The sequence below is a fragment of the Leptodactylus fuscus genome, chromosome 4 (genome assembly GCF_031893055.1).
Source record: "Leptodactylus fuscus isolate aLepFus1 chromosome 4, aLepFus1.hap2, whole genome shotgun sequence".
Lineage (NCBI taxonomy): Eukaryota > Metazoa > Chordata > Amphibia > Anura > Leptodactylidae > Leptodactylus > Leptodactylus fuscus.
This window is the reverse complement of record NC_134268.1, coordinates 126507028-126527371: the sequence shown is the minus strand read 5'-3', so window position 1 is coordinate 126527371 and position 20344 is coordinate 126507028. Positions and strand designations below refer to the sequence as shown.

Below are 20344 nucleotides of genomic sequence, written 5' to 3'. Positions count from 1 at the left end.
TCCGCATTAAAAATGCAGGCTGCTTTGTCCGGTGGCTCACTATGATTATGAAGATACCATAGTTATATGGTTTTATTACGTTTTAAAAATAAAATATTTGATACGGGTGATTTGAATTTTTTTATATTTTTATTTACTTTTTTAAAAAAAATTTCTTGCATTTATTAGACTCCCTAGGGGTCTTCAAGGACAGGATCACTAAATCAAGCTTTTGAATATCTACAATGCAACACAACAAACGTAACCCCAGTAGATCCACGATCTACCTCCAGAGAAATGTGTAAATGCCAAGGCCCAGTTCAGACAAACAGCTAAGCCATGTAGAGGAGACAGAGTGATTCTTTACCATGGAGAAAAGGAGATTTTCATGAACCCCTTAACTACCTTGGACATATGATTACGTCCTGGGAGCTATGTACTTTGCGCTCCAAGGTGTAATAATACGTCAAATGCCGGCTGCCTGCTCACTATCTGAGTGGGCGGCATTGGAAGTGGGTGTTAGCTGTTATTGACTGTTAACACCCTTTTCCAAAACCTCCGGTTGGAGCTGAACAAACATGACCGCAGCATCTAAGCGGTTCCACCACGTGGCCGCCACCCCTCAGCTAGATTCTGGTGGTTCTGATATCAGAGGTGCACCTGCCCTGAGAGGACCTGTTCTCTGCCTGAGCGTGAGGGGAGGCCGCTGGAGCAACGCTGCTCCAGCGGCCTCCCCAATCCACCACTCGGTGCTAAGCCAGTCCAGGACAGCTTGTCCTGGACTGGCTTAGGTAAGCAAAAATGCCGCCCTCCCTGGGGCCCTGGTATAGTGCCGCCTGAAGTGGTCGCTTCAGGTCGCCTCATGGGAGATGCGGCGCTGGCTGATATGTATAATCTGCAGCCTGGTGTCTGGTCAGTGACCTCAGGCTGCCTGAAGCCCCCTGCTACCTGGTTGATCCTGCCGGGACCTCAGGAAGTCAGCCTGTGTTTGCATCGGCTGACTTCATCTATAGACTGCAAGACAAGTGCATACATGAATTCAAACCCAGGACTCAAGTGCTACAATGCAACAGTGCTAACTGCTGAGCCATGGTGCTGCCCAAAACCTGTCTTACTGGTACTTTACTTTCCTTGAATTCAAGGCAACACAATATATGGGTATTGTTTCATCCTCCACATATTAGTACAGACAAACACGAGAGGTTAATTATCAGTAATTAAAATCAACCAATGAGTTGGCATGTCATCATACATACACTGCTCACAAAAGAAACCACTCATGCAATATGCAGCTATAAATTTATTAGGGAGGGAAAAGTTGTGCTGCCTCAGATTCAATGAAAATTACTGTAATATGTTATCTTTCCTCATCATCCACGGCAGCACAACATATAGGGCTAAAAAGAAATTATAAGAAGGGAAGGATTACTGGAGCACTGCTTAAAGCTTCTGTCTGTCGAATTCATAGGATGGGATGTCTAGGTTATAGAGGTTGGCAAAAGTGGATGAAGAATTTCAGGATGCACCTCTAAAGATCTGATCAAAGTAGACATAATTCCTTTTTCGTCCAGGAGATAGATGTTGATCTGGTGGAGTGGTCTCAGGGAATATGGGACGGAAATACCTTTCAGAGGAAAACCGTGTATAATCATATCTTTAATGTATCTCACTAGAATTACCTAGTATTTTCAGCCTTTATTCCAAGTAGGATCAGGTCTTGGTGGATCTTCCTTAGAACTCTTGCAATGAGTAAGGAGTTAAGATGGTATACAAACGATTGAGCATAAGGAACCAACAAACCACCAACAAAGGTGTATGGATAACACTATTGAGAGATACAAATTTCTTTTTGGAGGAAGTTGCCATGGCATCTAGAGATGGCCTGCTCAATATGAGCAGAATCTGTTCAAAGGTCTGTTGATGAAGACTAAATTCTCCTGGCAGGATTTGTTCCAGCTTCACCATTCAAACCTCTGGCTGAGAGTCCCTTTTATATGGACTACCAAGATAGAATGAAGACACTTCTCGGCCACAAGAAAAATCTTACTGCTTTCTGACCAGTTTCCCAATCATTTGTTAAATAGAACACTGTTGACTAGGATTGTCATACTGGACGAGGACTGTATACCTTACCAACAGTGGAGGAAAACGTAGGAGAGCAACCCTGACTGCCTTCATCACTCTTAAGTTGGATGAGGTTAGGCTGTTGGATGAAGACCATTTGTTCTGAACCCTATAAGAGTGAAGATGAGTTTCCCAACCCAAGGCATCTGTGATGAGGACTTTAAGTGAAAGCTTTAGGGATCATAGCTTGAGGTCATACCTTGACTACAGAATCCAGAACAGAAGGGCACCTGTTACAGCTGAAGGGTATGTTTGACTGAAAGGTTCTGAAGTGCAATTGGGACCATGATGGACTCTATGGGGGAGGTTAGGCAACCCAAGGACCTCATTGCTTATCTCAATGTAATGTGGCACTGCTGAATCAAAAATATGATCTCTGATCTGATGCTGGATATTAGCCATTTGGAGAGACTGATAAAAGTTTCTAAAGTTAATTATGAAGCCCAGGTACTGAAGAGTATGGGATGGCTGCAAATTGAACTTTCTTTGTTTGATTAAGAACATTTGCTGTTCAAGATAGATTAAGATCTGCTGAAAGGACATGTACATTTGGAGCTCTGAGATGAGGCGACATCTGCAGCTGTCAAATGTAGGTGTGGATGCGACCTCATAGACTACAAGATTTGCCTGAAAGGTTGTTTTTTGGCTGCTGATAATCTTCAACAGCTGATGTTTTACCCCATAGTGGTAATACCTGAGTGTTCACTTTTGTTTCCAAGAAGTACCCGAGTGAGCAGTCACGTGATCATCTTGGGGTTTCTTTGTAAGGTGCTCACTTTCATAGATAGTGCACAAGTTTTTTTATTCGTTTTCATGCATACTAATAAAAGTTAAATTTTACAAATTTTCTTTGGGGGGGGCATGCAAGAATTACATGAAGAGGGAGCTAGAGCTGAGGTATAGGACGCTCCCCCTTCTCTCACTGCCCTCCCTGGAGTGAAGGAAGGAGTGAAGAGAGGAGTGAAGGAAGCCCAGGAGGTGGAGCTAATCCCTGTGGTCTCTGCCTGCTATAGTAATGAGCTCCTGCCATCTGCATCCCTGCAAAGGATCTCCAAGGAAGAGAGGAGAGCACCCAGCAAAGTGAAAGTAAAAAAAAAAACAAACACATCTGGTACATGATGAGATCCTTTTCTTATTCATGCCAGGCATTTGGGGTTATTAATTTAGTTTGAGTATCTCCATGTGCACATTAATAGCAATTAACCCTATAACGTCCCTTACATTAACCCATGTGTGCCTCACATAAGGGTTACCAATATGTGACATCAGGGGATACTAGTAAAGGACCTCAATAATGAAGATGCTTAATTATTACCTCCAAATCTCTCATATATCAGTAAATCTTACGTAAAGCACACAGGATGTGAGGGACATGATTGGGTTAACCACTATTAATATGAGGCATTTTTGTTACAGATTTTGCTGCGGTTTTTTGAGCTAAAGCCAAGAATGGCTACAAAAAGAATGAGAAATATCTAGGAAGCTTTTTATAGGTCTCCCTTGTTCTCAATTCACTTTAGCTCAGCAAAATAAGCAACAAAAATCTTCTGATGTCAGAACAGACTGTACTCTGATCTAGCAGGGATAGTTGGCACTTGTTACACAGTCTATGATGAGACTTTCATTTTCTTTTCCCAGGAGAAGAGTCGCTGGACATCTGAAAGAAAAGCTTCTTGGCAAGTCAGACTCATTTAGGAATAGAGCTCATTTAGGAATGGAACCTATTGTTACTTTAAGGAAGTTACTGGACAGCTCCATGTGAGCAACAAGTTTATAAATCAGAACAGGTGAGAAGGCAGAGACAGAGCACAGAGAGAGGGAGACACGCATCTCTACCCAAAGGAAGAAATGTTAAATAGTTGTTTACCAGATCTCATGGCCAATGACCGAGAAGAGCCGTTCTGCTCCGCCCACATCCTCCTGAGTCTAATTTGGTGTGGAATTTTCCACATGGAAAAAAGCCTCCCGTTGATTTCAATGGGTTCTGCTAGATTTTCCCACTAGTGGTATTTTCCGCTAGTGGATAATTCAACTAGTGGAAAAAAAAGTTAGCATAACCCTTTGAAATCAATGGGAGGCTTTTTTCCACGTGGAAAATTCCACACCAAATTCCTCACCATTTTCCCCCGTGTGAATGGACCCTAAGACCATGGGCAACTGTACTGAAGAGAGCAGCTACCATGAGACCTCCTGAAAGTGAGAGGAAGGCACAGACCTGGGAGCAGGCTAATGGCAGTCTAGCAAAGCTGCTAGATTAGGAAGATGGAAAAATAGAAGCCCCACACAGGAATATGATGGATGGATCACGACATAGTGAAACAGAGCCACAACATATTTGTAATACCATACCATAAGTACCTTGGGTGGGGGGAGGGCAGCATCCAAATGGACTCAGATGTACCAATATTAACACAATATGGTGACCCTATAGTGGTAGATATGGGCTCTACAGATCATTTAGGTGAACACAGCACAGTAAACACATTTAGTGACTTTTATCATCTCATCTGGACAGTTGAGACTTGTCTCTGTAATGTTAGAAACAAAGACATCTTTGGCTTTTCACTTTTTCAGACACCTAACCCACATTATTCTCACCTACATAAAGTCTCAATTCTGATGCTATCTCAATTAGAAAGTATTTGATAGAATTCCAGCCCTAGATAAAAGAATACTCCCAAGTGCATCTTTGAATTAACAATGTCCCTGTGTGCCTCCTAAAATAGTGTCTGTTATTATTAATGTCCCATGTGTTTCCTAATTAAAGAGGTTTTCCAGGTCATCAATTAAAAAAAAAAATAAAAAAAAAAATATAGTATTAATAGTAATCATCATCATCATCATCTGGGTTCAGACACCTGTGAAACCCTCTGTACAATAATAACAACTTTATTTACATAGCGCCAACATATTCCATATTCCAAGGACACATGAACAGACAGTTTGAAGGGTAACAGTTGTGTGCAAGTTCCGTGACCCCTTCTCTGTTACATTGTGTAATTCATTTCACAGCGGCGATGCCATGTAGCTACAGCCTGATCCTATACACTTCTATGCAACAGTATATATAAGACAACGTGGGATGGTGAGGAGAAGGTGTGGCAGTTCGGGAGTCCTCTAATCTCTTATGAATGATCTATCCTGAGAAGAGACCAATAAAAATTATCTGGAAAACCCATATATTAAATCTCAAGTGCTACCTTAATTAAATGAAATCCTCACTTATGTTATAACCATGACATAACTACTACCCCATACAAACATAATTCCAATTTATATAAATTGTCCCCCCATGTTCATAATACTTAGGTAAATTATACCCCCAGATTCATAATGCCACCTAACATCCTCCTGCACTGTTAAATGCCCCTCAACTGGTCTAAAAAGGCAAATAATAATAATAATAATAATAATAATAATAAAAGTATTATTCACCTGCCTGCGATACTTTGAACACCTTTTGTTCTTTTCTACAATGCGCTGTGACCATACATAAGACATCAGTGTTTTGGCACATAAGGCGTGATGCTGTGACGTAATTGCGCAGACATCTTTTCTGTGTTCATGACGTCTTGTAAACTGCAGGCCATTTCAAGCTTGTAGTTTACAAGATAAGATGAACTGTAGCATTTTAACTAGATTGGTGACCTGGAGACAGTGATCTAGTTAAAAGAACACTATGTATTAATGGTGGCCCCTGCATGGGTCCCACAAAGAGATGGCAGAATCAGAACCCCCCCCCCCCCCTTCCCGCTAGCTATGCCTGTGGATGAGAGTAACTCCAAGGAAATATGGTCACCGCAACTTATACACTGCCTGGTGCCTGCCCATGGGAGTTTAATGAAAACTTAATCCCACATCATGCTGGAAAGAAGGTTTTTTGGAAGCCTCCAAAAATTGCTGAACAAGTAAAAAGAAGAAGAAAATACAAATGGCTTCTTGAGTCGGGGTGTGTGTATATATGCTGCCATGCCTTCTAACTTGTGGGTGTAAATACTTTAATCAACAATTTAACCTCTCATGTGCTCTTCTGTATTAGTATGTGGAGGACAAAACAATACACATATGTTGTATTGCCCAGTTTAAAAAAAAAGCACTATCACAGGCTGGCAGATGTCATTCCTTAAATGTAACCCATACGGTAAACAAAAATAAACATACAGCACACTGACTAAGGCTAACACATCTGTGCCCTGGTCTCTGTCGTTTGGATCCGCCAGGGGACCCAAATGATTGAGACAGGACCATTAAAACAGCGCTTACATACGGAAATGTCTGCCAGGTATGCACTGTAATATAGCAAAGGAGGAAAGTCCTCCATACAGGTTTTTCGACAGTTAGTCTGAGGGAGTCATTTCACTTACTAATTGTAAACACATACCTTGCAAGCATAGAGCTGCCAGCTCCACAGCGGTTTCATATGGACACTTTAATCTTAAAAAAAAAAAAAAAAAAAATTAAAAAAAAATTACATATACATACACATATACATAGTCTAAACGTTCTATGGAAGAAGAAAGAAGGGCAAAAAAGTTGTCTACCATGTAAAGACTTGCCTAAAGTGTGGGATCTCACAAAGTTTTTGCTACATGACATGTAGGTGATGGTTCCTAGACAACATGAAGTTGCCCATAAGTCCAGGTAATAAAGCAGCAGTCAAGAATTCTGACCTTATCCAGATACAGGTAGGTAGGTTTAAAGCATTAACTAACAGCGGTATGAGAACATGCCAGTGGCCCCAAACCTAGTGACAGGCTAGCATTCTAAAGATGACTAGAACTGTTAAGGGGAATCAGTCAGGTGTTTTTTTCCACAATAAACTTGCCCTATTATGTGCAGAATAAAGTAATTTCCTTTCCATTGGTGACCCACTAATCTTTCTGTTACTTAACAGAGACCTTATAAACATTATAAACCTAACTTTGGTGCAACAGAAAGATTACAGAGGGGCACCGATAAGGTAATTACTTGATCCTACTCCAGATGGGGCAGGTTTATGGTGGGGAAGAAAAAAAACACACCTGACAGGTTAACTTTAAACACCTTCCTGGGTGTTTATTTTCCTTTTGACCTCTATGCTTTGCTACAGTAGAGAAATGGTTAATCCTCTGAGATCTGAGCTCTGTTGTTACTGAGCTATTCCAGATGAGCTTGTCAGACCTGCTATATATATTTAGTCACATCTCTTACTTATTACCTGGTGATAAAGGTATTATTGCAGTTCTTGCTACCAGTTTGTTTCAGATCCATTAATTGATTTCAACTTATTACTCGGCTTCTGTTTGTTGGATCTAGGTTCCTGTCACTGCAAGAACACCTCTGGGACCACAACCTGGGGGCTTCCCAGTGATGAAGACCTCCACGTAGGGGTTAATGGTAGAATACCAGGGAATCCATTAGACTCAATTTAGCCAGCATCAGATTTTAGCTTCCAGGGTCATATCCTGCCTTAGTGGAACTAAAGAATTTTACTAAATAAAAGTTTTTTTTGTATTGAGTTGCGTTTTTTATGTATTGTCGTATGTTGCAAAGAATGCAATACCTATATGGTTTCCTTTAAGCCAGAACTAGATACTGAAGAATTTGTTTTTATTAATCTGTACCAATTTCATGATTGTAAACTGTGTAACAATTTTCTGTACGTTATTTAGGGGCAGCCATCTTGCTTTAGCTTCTGCTCTGCTTCTATTCTTTTAAAAACAGAAATCTGCTTTAAAGCAGCCAAATAGACCACAAAAAAAAAAAAAAAAAAAAAACTATAGTCTGGAAGTGGCTCATTGAGTCAGATTCATGAAGACTGGCATTTTCAATGCCTTTATATCTACTGCAAAGAGAGAGTGCCCCTGATTAATGTCTAGGTGCATGCCTCCTCGTAAATCAGATGCACAAAGCTAGCATAGATTTCAGAAAGCAAATTAGCGCAAATTATCATAATTCTGACAGGGCCACCATGACATGACTAGGGTTGAGCCGATCTTGACTTTTCAGGATCGATTTTAAAATCCAATTTCCAATCATTTTTCATTCGAACCCGATTTCGATCCCAATGCAAGTCAATGGGATTTTTTTTTATTAATCGGAGATCGGATTTTAAAAGCAATCCTATTCACTATACAGCATGGAATCTAACAATTGTTAGAATCCACGCAGTGTAGTGAATCACTAAGTAGCCAGAGGATTTTTATTTAATCCTCTGGCTACTTAGTTCCCCCTGGTATCCACTTACCTCCAGAGATGGCTGGTCCGGTGCCTTCCTTCTACTTTGCCTCGCTGCTGCTGCACACTGCTCTTCTCCCTTCGCTGCCCCCTCCCTGCCAGGTTAAGAGAGTGAGGGCGGGTTAGGAGAGTGTGGGTGGGTACAGGGAGGGGAGACGTCACGTCTTCCACAAGCCCCGCCTACCTAGCGATTTAAACACTAAAATGAGAGGCGGGGCATCGGGGCAAGAAGAAGGAGGGCACCGGAGCAGCCATCTCTAGAGGTAAGTAGCTGCTAGAGATGTTTAGTTTAGCCTCCCATTCGAATGAATGGGCACAGCCGGCTGCTTCCATTCATTCCTATGGAACTGCAGCGGAGCCTTCACACTGAGTATACAGCGTATACTCAGTGTGAAGGCTAAGCAAAGCATTGTGGGAAAAGATTACCGATCTCGATCCCACATAAAAAGATCGTGTTCGGAATTCCGATGGTGATCATGAAATTTTCTCGATGGCCGATCGGAATCCGATCTTTTCCGAACACAATCGCTCAACCCTAGCCATGACCACTTTCAGCAGCATAAAGAGAAAAAAAATGACTAACTTTTTAGCAAAATCTTTACTTGCGCATAAAAAGGTGCTATTTGAAAACAGATCTACCACATGGACTTCAAAGAGTATTCTGTGTTCTATAACCTGTACAAAAAATAATTGAGCAGAGAGCTGTGTTTAATCTGTTAGGCACGGTCACATCTGCGCCCAGTCTCCGTACAGGCATTCCATTTCCCTCTCTGCATTTTTTGTCATTTTCAGGTGGAATCCGAACGGAAACTATGTGAACCCCATTATAGTCTATGGAGTCCATGGTTTCCCAAGGTCACCGCTTTTTTTATGCGGACTAGATTTCCGTTCTGGGGTCCCCCAAGTGGACCCCCGAACAAAACCCATGCACAGTTGTGACCCTAGCCTCAGCTTTATAAGATATATGTACTACTTTTAAATTGTAACCCAGCCTCTAAAGAGAAGCGTAGCAGATTTATCAAGCTTCACACCAGAAAAGTGTAGTAAAAAAATAAAAAATTTAAAAAGAGACTTCAGGTTTGCTACTTTATAAATGTAATTTGCAGCAAAAAGTGTTGTAAAAGGTGTATTTATTTCACACTTGCTACTTTCTGAAAAGGGGGATGTGTTGACAGTGCGCATGGCCATTAGCCGACCAGATTAATCATGATCAAGCATACCTCCAGTTATAAACAACTTTTCATAAATGCATTTAAATAGAAGAAACTTTGTAATATATCTTTATTAAGGAGACAGTTTTCTTTCTCCACTTAATAAGCTGTTCTTCCACTCAGCAAGAAGGGGCTGAGTAGAATACTCCTGCCAAATGGTTAATTGGTTTACAGCCTCATTTTATGTATTATTAGCTTGTTATACACAACTTAGGTTTGTGCCTGCTGTCCAACTGGGGATTCTGTTCCGCATTCCGCTTGAAAAATACTTCGGGTAGAAACGTGGCGGACCCCATTATAGTCTATGGGGTCCAAGGGTAACCACTTTTATAAAGCGGATTAAGTTTATGCAAGGACCAACAGAGTGTATCAGCAGCAATTATCTGTGTCTTTTCTATACCTCCTCTCTTCGTTGACTAACATGGAGAAAGTAAGTCCCTGACAAGTGGAAAACATATTTCTTTAATGAGATATATTACAAAAGGTCTTATTTTCACTTGTACTAATTGTTTATGAAAAGCTACTTATAACTTGAGTTACGCATTAAAGAGGACCCTTCATGTCCTCCTGCATATGTGGTTTTATATACTGCTAGGAAGACAGCTGTGCGCTGAAATCGGCACACTTTCAGCTTTCCAGTTATATGTCTCCGGGCTGGAGATATCAGTGCTGTTAGTTTCAACACCAATCTCTGCCCACTATCAGAACAGCATTCCTGACAGTCTAGCTGGGCTCTGAGGAACGCCCCTCCTGACAATATTCGTCCATAGCCCTATACGATCAGATGGGTACTCCTTACTGCCCAGGAATGACGCTAAACTGTGAACCCCCAGTACAAGCCTATAGACGAGTACTGTAAGGCCTATTATCTATATGAATAACATCATGTTAAATTCTGACAATCACTGACATGACAATGTGATGTGTAGAAGGCATGCTTTTTGACAGACCGTATAGAGGTTCTAATTAATTGTTGTAAAAAATGATCTAAAAGATTACTGGTACTTACTTTCCTGATAGAATGTCTTGTCTAAGCTGTAATACAAATAAGTACCTGAAAAAACATATATGTTTAGATTGAAAAGTATTCAGAATACTAGGATGTTAGATTTTCTCTTACAAATATGGTCTCAGAAAAACACACATTTTAAATGAAATACAGGTATAATTTGAAAATGTTTTTCCTTTCTTAAAATTTTATTGTCTATTCTTGTTCTTGTAGTTTTATTATTATTATTCTCATCATCCAGTCTTCACATGATGAATGGGATGAGAATATATGACAGTCCATTGAACAAATCTGTGTCAGCACACACAGAGTAAGGCCTAGTTCACACGGGCACGAATAGTGTATTTTGGTCCCGATTTTGATGTGGGAAGCTGCGTCAAAATCGGGACCAAAATACGCCTGCTGCGACTGTCAGTCGCGGCTTCCCGCTCGGGGGTAGGCCCAAAATGAATGGGCCTAGTCTGGAGGGTGCTGCCGCGAGGCGAACTCCACGGCTCAATGAGCTGCGGAATCCGAATGAAGAAAGAAAGGGCAGCTCGCTTCTTTTTTCCATGAGCGGCAACATGTCGCTCAAGGAAAAAAGATCGCTAGCAGTCTCCATAGACCACCATAGGGCTCACAATGTACATTTTTTTTCCCCTATCAGTATGTCTTTTTGGAATATGGGATCGAAATCCATGCAAACACGTGGAGAATATACAAACTCCTTGCAGATGATTTTTTGCCCTTGGTGGGATTTGAACACCAAGATCCAGCGCTGCAAGGCTGCAGTGCTAAACACTGAGCCACCGTGTGGCCCCTCATATACCACCATTGTGAGGGGGCGGATTATGACGTGGATTGCGCGCCAAAATCCGCCCCCTCTGTCCCCGTGTGAATGAGACCTAAGACTAACTTTAGAATTGCAAAAAATGTCAAATTGGAGATTTGAAAAAATATGCAGAGCAGAATTTGTAAGCTCTAAAAAGAAAGCACTTCAATGTATAAATAATAGGTATCTTAAAGTAGTAATAAAACTATGTAACAGAGTTTTTGTCCTTGCTCATCAAATGTTATTTCCTAACAGTGCATAGGCTGGCAATACAGAAAATACTAATTATTATTAAATCAACTTTGTTATTGGTTTCAACGCCCTGGTCATAAAAAACAATGTCTGATGTTTGTAAAAATAACCACTATATTCAGCGGTCTAGCTTCATATACAATAACAAAATGTCATTATACAGTACTGAAAGAGTCAAGATATTAAACTTAAAAGGGGTATTCCCATGTACATAATCATGTATATATTTGTAGATAATTAAAATTTAAACATTTTTGGAAATATAAGACGCACTGGACTATAAGACGCACTAGGTTTTAGAGGAGGAAAATAGGGAAAAAAAATTTTGAAGCAAAAAATGTTACAATATTTAATATATGGGAGTTGTAGTTTTGCAACACCTGCAAGGCCACATTGACAGGTGACCCTGCAGCTGTACGGGGATGCATAGAGTGGGGTTTTTTTGCGGGGCCAGAAGTACTTTTTAGTTTACCATTTTGGGGAATATCTATTGCTTAGATCACCTTGTATTAAAAAAAAAAAAATGGTGGTTTATGATATATGATTTTCTACTTTTATATATATATTCTAGGGACAGGAGGTGATTTAGAACTTTTATTTCATATTTTTAAATTTTTTTTATTTTTTTTTTTTTTTTTAACTTTTTTATTCCCCCCCGGGGGCTTGAACCTGCGGTCACTTGATTGCAAGTCCCATTGACGGCAATACAACTGTATTGCCGTCTATGGGCAATTCTGTATATTAGTATTACGGCTGGTCATAGACCCTGCCGCAATACTAATATATAGCCGTGACAGGCCCGGGAGCCTCATTAGGCTCCCGGCTCTCACCCGAACAGGTCGGCTCCTGCGATATCGCCGCGCAGGAGCCGGCCTGCAACGTCACAGGTACGGGGCCGGTGGGGACCGATACTGACCCGGCATCCGCTGTACTAGAGAGGCGGATGCCGGGGAGGGATAGACGCTGGCACAGGTGCCGTGGCCTGAGACATCGCTGCGCTCCTCTGCCCTGCATGAAGCCAGCGGCAGGGGACGGAGGAGCGGAATAGCATCACTCCTCCCGCTGCTGGCTTCATGCAGGGCAGAGGAGCGTAGCGAGGTCTCAGGCCCCGGCACCTGCATCTATCCCTTGCCGGCATCCGCCTCTCTATTACAGCGGGTGCCAGGCGCCACATTCGGACTATAAGACGCACCCTTCTTTTCCCCCCAAATTTGAGGGGAAAAAAGTGCGTCTTATAGTCCGAAAAATACGGTAATTAAAAATTCTGCAGAGTTTTAAAGATTTTCTCTAACTTTCTTAGTGGTGACAGACTGTTATCTTGATCGGTTGCCATGGATACGACCACTAATGCAGAAACTTTCTATGGTCTGGGACTTGTCAGGAACCCAGCTATGATTTTCAGCAGGGTTATCAGGCAGGGACACTACATGTATCAGAAGATATCCCGGCCACAAAAAGGAAATCATGACTGATTTTCTGACCTTAGAAAGTTTCTGCATTGGTGGTCATATCCATGGCAACCGATCAAGATAACAGACTGTCACCACTAAGAAAGTTAGAGAAAATCTTTAAACCTCTGCAGAATTTTTAATTAATTACATTTGCAAAAATGTTTAACTTGTAATCAACTACAAATTAAAAAATAATTATGTAGATGGGAATACCCCTTTAAAAATGTGTTTGCATTCTAGATTTAGGATTATACTGTAAGTCACTTTCTCGAACAAGTCCCTAAATGTAATCTCCCATCATGTTTTCATTGTACTGTCCTTGGTAGCGACGTTAAAAATCAAGTGTATCTTGATGAAAGTGTTCTCCTTGCTTCTCAGAGAATTCTCCTTAAACTTGTCAAGGTGGGCATCAAGAATATGAACTTTAAGAGACATCCTGCAGCCCATTTCGTGTTACTTGCGCACAAGAGTTTGGACCAGCTTTACATAATTTTCTGCCTTGTGCTTACCAAGGAAACCTCACACCACTTCAAGAAAACTGTACAAAGCCACTTTCTCCTCCTTTGTGAGTAGCTGAAGAAATTCTACACACTCCATCACATTCTTTATCTGAGGACCGATGAAAATGTCAGCTTTGATCTTGGCCTCAGACAGCTTCAGAAAGATATTTTGAAGGTATGTGAAAGCTGGGGACTCTTTATCTAGAGCTGTGACAAACTGTTTCACGAGATGTAATTTGATATGGAGAGGAGGCATTAGAACCTCATGGGGTTCCACCAGCAACTCTCCTTTTACATTGCTCTTTCCCAAAGAGAACTCAGTACGTTGTGGTCAGTCCTTCTGGTGGCAATGCGCATTCTTGTCCCTGCTGCCCCATAGGTAAAGGTAGCAGGGATATTTTGTGTTACCACCCTATAAACCCATAAGAAACGCTACCATCTTAGAATCTCCAATAACATCCCAACGATGAGTAACATATTTCAGTATCTCCAACAAATTCTTGACGTTGTTGTAGTCCTCCTTTAAAGAGGACCTTTCATGAGTTGGGGCACTTGCAGTTTTATATACCGCTAGAAAGCCGACAGTGCGCTGAATTCAGCGCACTGTCGGCTTTCACGCATTGTGCCCCAAATGAAGAGCTATCAGCGCCGGTACCGTAGCTCTTCACCATCAGAAGGGCGTTCCTGACAGCCACCTACCTGGAGAGAATACGCCACCCAAAACACAGACAGACCCTGAGCTGGTATAGACTGAGCGCCCACAACCTGGAGATGGAGACGCGGTGACACAGGCAAACGTACAAGCCACGGGAGAACAGACTGTGCCAGCTCTGTGACCAGGGGGCCCTAGAAGACGAGACCCACTACCTGCTACACTGCACCAAATACTCAGCTGTGAGGGCCGTCTACTACCAAAGACTCTCTGCCCACATCCCAGACTTCATATCTGCAGATGAGAAGAGGAAACTCTACATCCTACTGGGAGAAGAAGAGGCCACTGTGGAGATCGCTGCCCAATACATGTCCAGCTGTCACCAAACCAGAGGAAGATGAGACTCCACTGACTGTTATACCCCTAGCTTTAGCAATGCCAAATATCCATTCGGACGTGCCAATAAAGCCTATTTGATTTGATTTGAAAGCTGATAGTGCGCTGAATTCAGCGCACTGTCTGCTTTCTAGCGGTATATAAAACTGCATGTGCCCCAAATCATGAAAGGTCCTCTTTAAGTGTATGGAGTGAGTCAAAGGAATAGATGGATATTTGTTCCCAATATGTAGCAGCACAGCCTTTAAACTTCTAGATGAGCCATCTATAAAAAGTTGTCTCTCCTGTGGGTTAAAGACAATACTAATTGCAAGGAATAAAACAGTGACGACATATCAGTAGCACAGACCGTCATGATTGCTGAAGAATTTGCATCTGTTTAATTTACTATAATCTGTATAACATTGTTAAAGAGGTAGTCCAGGATTTTAAAAAAATAAATAAATTAGGTTAGGCCAGGGAAGGCGAAAAAACAAAACAAAAATATTTCATCTGTCATCAGTATGGTCCCTGTCCTGCTGGTCCAATGTCTTTTTTTGCCAGAAATCCTAGCCATGACGTTCAGTATCCCTTTCCTTAAGCCTCTGATTGGCCTCGCAGTCTTGTGTGGCGTGGACTCCTGCCAGAAGAAAACATGGTAACAGCAGGACCGGAGCACAATGGGAGACAATGGAGCACCGGGGATATGTGAGTATTTTTTTTCTTCACATCCTTTAAACTAAAATAAAAAAAATATATATATATAATCCTGGACAATAAATTTAAATACGGTAGTTCATACAATGGTATTTATAATGAATCTTGGAAATAAACCAAATGAAATTGCTTGAATTACAGCATGTATTTTAACTAAAGAGATTTTTCCAGTACATACATAGTGATGACCTATTCTTAGGAGAGGTCACCATATATAATTGGTGGGGTCCAATGCCAGGAAACCTGCTGCACAAAATACCAAAAACACAGGACCATACATTGTATAGGAGCTGTGCTTGGTATTGAAGTTGAGACCCATTCACTTGAATAAAACAGAGCTGCCGCTGTATCATGTGACATCATCAGTACATGGAAGATCCCACTAAACTTAGGAATGCCGCAGTTTCTTCAAAAAGCTTAATAGTCCGAAATGTGCGTGTGTGTGTGGTATTTCTGGAGGAGAGGGGTCGCAGCATCGTCTCACTCCTGCTGCCTCTGGCATCCTGTAGCGCGGCGATGCTATGGACCCTGGGCTTGTCCCGGTGGCACAAATTTTTCCCGGTATCCGCCGTGCTATTACAGCAGATGCCAGGTCTGAAAGACATCCTCAGCAGCCCCTGAGGTAGAAGTAACAATTGTGGCCCGTCAGCAACCTAACACAGCCCTGAAAAACGGAAGTCATTGCTGTCAGCCAAAACCCATTTGCATCCAGGTATCTGGGCCCCTAGCACTTTGTTTAACTCAGTCCCCATCTCTCAAAGTGGGTGAGGCAGAGGACTGTATATTGTGTGGAGTGGAGTAAAGGCACCATATAACATCACAGTATGGGCATCCCTCATCCCAAAGCGTTTTTTCGCCCACAATTTTATGGGAGTTTCTATACATTCATATCCATGTGGAAGCTACTACCCCATCATGCAGCTGCAAGAGTTAACTTAGAATAAAGCTTCACCTTGGTTAAACTGCACCGCTGTCTCCTAAGTCATTCCTGCGAACATCACCGCTATTCCAAACACCACCACACTACTCAGGATGAGAGAAGACTTCTTCCCCAACTGGAATCTGCTGGGGAACAACTACCATGCAGTGTCTAGCCTAAGAGGTGGGCTGGAGGAGTTCAGTTGAATGTTTTCAGCCTACCTGTGACAAGACCACTACAATTACTACTCCCATCCTCAGATTCCCTCTATTGGGTTGCAGTAGAGTGGGTAGGGCAGGTTCACACTTCCATTGTTATTGTCTGTTGCCGTCATCTAGACAGATATTAACTACGGCAAAGTAACAGACAGACTGATTCTGTGTCTGTTCTCATTTACACTAATGTAAACAACATGATGCACACTGTCTTCCATCTTGTTTGTTTACTTTTCTGAGGGAAGAAAAAGTTGTGCATGTTAGATTTTTTTTCTTCTATTACATTAAGGTACACAAAAATGCTACAGTTAACTTTTTCCCATTGTAGCCAGTTCTTGACTTTTTGAAAAGGTCTATTTTTTTAGGCGGTAATTACTTTGGGACACTAACTCAAAGTGATTTTGAGATTGCCTTTGTGTGACACATTGTACTTCATTTTAGTGGTAAATTTATTGATATGCTGATACGTTTTGCGTTGAATTATGGATTAATAGGAAATTTTCCAGAAATAAAATCACCCCATTATAAAACTGCACCCCTTAAATAAGTCAAAACAGCATATATGAAGTATCTTAGCTCCATAACAGGAATTAGGACAAAATTAAATTTACACCCATAATTTTGTTTTACCAATTTGTTCATTTAGCCCTAGAATTTACACATCCACAAGGGGTTAAAGGAGAAAATGCATCTCACAATTTGTTATACAAGCTCTCCCGACTACCATAGTACCCCAAATGTCAATGTAAACTGATATATGGGCACACACCAAGACACAGAAGGGAAGGAGTCCCAATGAGCGCTACTTAGCTTTTAGGCCAGGGCCCAAGGTAGCGTAAGCACTGCGGAAAAAACTGTGGCGTTATACAGTTCCTGAAAAGTGGTAGGAATTTTGGCTAATCCTATCCACACGTTGCAGAAAAATTCCAGCAGCGGACATGTTGCAATTTCAAAAACTGTTGCGGCAATGTCAATTATATCTATGGAAATGCTGGCATTTTCCATATAGGTATATATAAAGCACTGTGGGAGAAACTTTTCTGCTGGAGCTCACTACATGAGGCCTTAGGGCGGGTTCACATCTGCGCCCGATCTCCACTTTGTGGGTTGCCCAAGTCAGCAAATTTTGCTGAAATTGTTCCTTGAAGTCATATCTCATGTACTGGCATTTTAGGGGCAACAGCACAACAGAAAACCACAAAACATGACGTCAATTTGGAAACTATACCCCTCAAGAATTTATCAAGGCTATTTTACATTTTGATCCAACAGATGTTTCTTAGATTTTAGCCACAATTTTTTTTCATTTTGACAAGAGAGACCCCCCCGAACGGAAACCTAATTGACTTAAAAAAGCTGTTACCTCCCATAGACTAATGAGGTCCGCCGGGTTTCCGCTCGGCTTCCACCCAAAAAGGGCGAAAAATATGGAGAGAAAAGCACTGCTTGCAGCACTTTTCTATATGCATTTTTCAAGTGGAAAGGGGAACTGAATCCCCAAATGGAATTCAAGCACTGGTGTGAACCCAGTCTTAGAAATATGTCCCACTGTGGTTAAGTTTTGTTTTTTGCTACAATATTGCACTCAAATGTGGCAAATCTTAGTTTAAAAACATGACACAGCACACTCCAATGCAGTGATGGATAACCTATTGAGCTTAGTGTCTCAAAATTCGTAAAAATACCTAGTTTAACTTGTGTGCTGTTTCACACCTAGAAATATCTATAATTATCGTATATACTCGAGTATAAGCCGACTTGAATATAAGTCGAAGCCCCTAATTTTACCACAAAAAAACTGGAAAAACTTATTGACTCGAGTATAAGCCGAGGGGGGAAATGCAACAGCTACTGGAAAATTTCAAAAATTAAAATGGTTGGAGTTTTTGGGTACAGTAGTTGCTGGGTGCTGGTGAAGGGGAGGGGGTGTTTTGGTTGTCTGTCTGCCCCTTCCCTGAGCTTGAAGATTCTTTTTTTTCCCCCTCACCTGGAATTCAACCGGGCTGAATATAGGGTATCTGCAGTTCTCCTATTAACCCCTTCCCGATGGTATAGGAGCACTGCAGATACCCTATATTCAGTAGACCGGGCACATTCAGACACAGGGATACCTAATGTGTATGTGTTTCACAGTAATTTTCTACTTTTATACGTATTCTAGGGAAAGGAGTGATTTAGAAATTTTATTTATTTTTTTCTTTATTATACTTTTTAACCACTTCCGGACCGCCCCTAGACTATATACGTCCGGGAAGTGGTTACCTAGTTCTGACAGGACGTACCTGTACGTCCAGTCAGAACACAGCAGCTGCACGGAGATCGTGTAGCTGCTTTCACTCGGAGCCGGCTGTAACTTCAGCCGGAGCTCCCAGAGAAAAGACAGGGCAGATTTATTACCTCCCCTGCCTTCTCGATCGCTGTGTATACAGCGCTCAATGAGCGCTGTATACACAGCTATGGACGCAGCCATAATTCAGCTGCCCTCTGACCCGGCGGACACGTGATCCGCTGGGAGCAGAGTCTTACCAGAGCTGCTGGGTCCTACAGGACCCCAGATCAGCTCAGTAAGCTGTATATACAGTGTGCAGGAGGCTGGATTCCTCCTGTATCTGAGGTTAAATGTAGCAGCCCCAGTTATAGCAGAAATCAGACTCCAGTACAAAAAAAAAAAAAAAAAGTGATCAGATGTCCCCAAAGGTCTCTTTTTACCTTATGGGGACACAATCTGAAAAAAATAAAAATAAAAATATAATAAAAAAGTTTTAAAAAAATGTAAATAAAATAAAAAATAAATAAATAATACGCTAATAAAACACCGTTATTAAAAGGTTATAGCCCCACCCCCGACGACACCATACAAAATAAAAATTACCGCAACGGAGAGGAAAAATTATATTTTAAAGTTTTTCAGTGACACTGTGTTATTAAATTTAAAAAAAAAAAAAATAATTGAAAACCAGACACAATTTCCCTCCTATTTTGTTTATATTTTCCCAGATATAAAAAAAAAATTAAACACATTCGAAAATAAAGATAACATAAAAATAAAGCCCTATGTGTCCCCGAAAAAAGACGCAAAAATTAGTTGACTGAGACATACGGGAAAAATGTTACAGCCCTCAAAACCGCATACACAAAATAAACCTAAAATGTGTCTGGTCATGGACCACAAATTGGCCCGGTACTGAAGTGGTTAAAGCGTTTTTTCGCCCACAATTTTATGAGAGTTTCTATACATTCATAGCCGTTATAGTTATATTAAAGTTATATTTTTATATTATATGTATTTCTGTTCCTTCACACGATATATGACCACCTTTTTTGGCCCATAACACGGTATATGACCCTTTTTTTTTAGCCCTCAAATGGTATATTACCCCCTTCTTTTAGCCCCCCCCCCCCAAACAGTATATGACCTTTTTTTGGCAACATATAACTCTGCTTATTATGGCCCTTACAGTATATACAGCCCCTTTATTATTGCCCCCAATTTATGACCTCTTTTTATAGGCCCAAACAGTATCTGATCCTTTTTATGCCCCCCTTTTTTGTTTTTAGCCCCACGCAGCATTTGATCCCCCTTATTTATGGCCCCCACACAGTTTATAACCCCCTTTTATACCACCCCAGACAGGATATAGCCACATTTTTAAAGCCTACCTGCATTATATGACGCCTTTTCTCCTTCCAACCCCACACAGAGTAGAAGCCGATAATGTTTACTCATTTGTTGATGCTTCAGTCCTGGCCATCCTCCTTTACCTTTTTCCTCCTCCAGGATGCACTGTAGGCAACTTGGAAGAACACCAGGGTGCTGTATGTAGAACCATCTAGAAGAGGCAATGAATTGTGGCCAGGACAGGAGAGTGCAAAGTTGAGTAAAAATTATCGAAGCTGCTTATTGCAATAACAC

At 41.3% G+C, this 20344-nt stretch overlaps 1 protein-coding gene across 1 annotated transcript in view; it reads right to left on the bottom strand.

The window, feature by feature from the left end:
• EPB41L4B (erythrocyte membrane protein band 4.1 like 4B) overlaps positions 1 to 20344 on the bottom strand; it is a 136066-nt gene that overhangs the window by 35313 nt on the left and 80409 nt on the right. The window contains exons 5-6 of the mRNA XM_075271016.1: positions 10540 to 10584; positions 6485 to 6537 (exon numbers count right to left, since the gene is read on the bottom strand). Coding sequence (XP_075127117.1) covers positions 6485 to 6537; positions 10540 to 10584 — 98 coding nt within the window. The remainder of the gene's footprint in view (positions 1 to 6484; positions 6538 to 10539; positions 10585 to 20344) is intronic.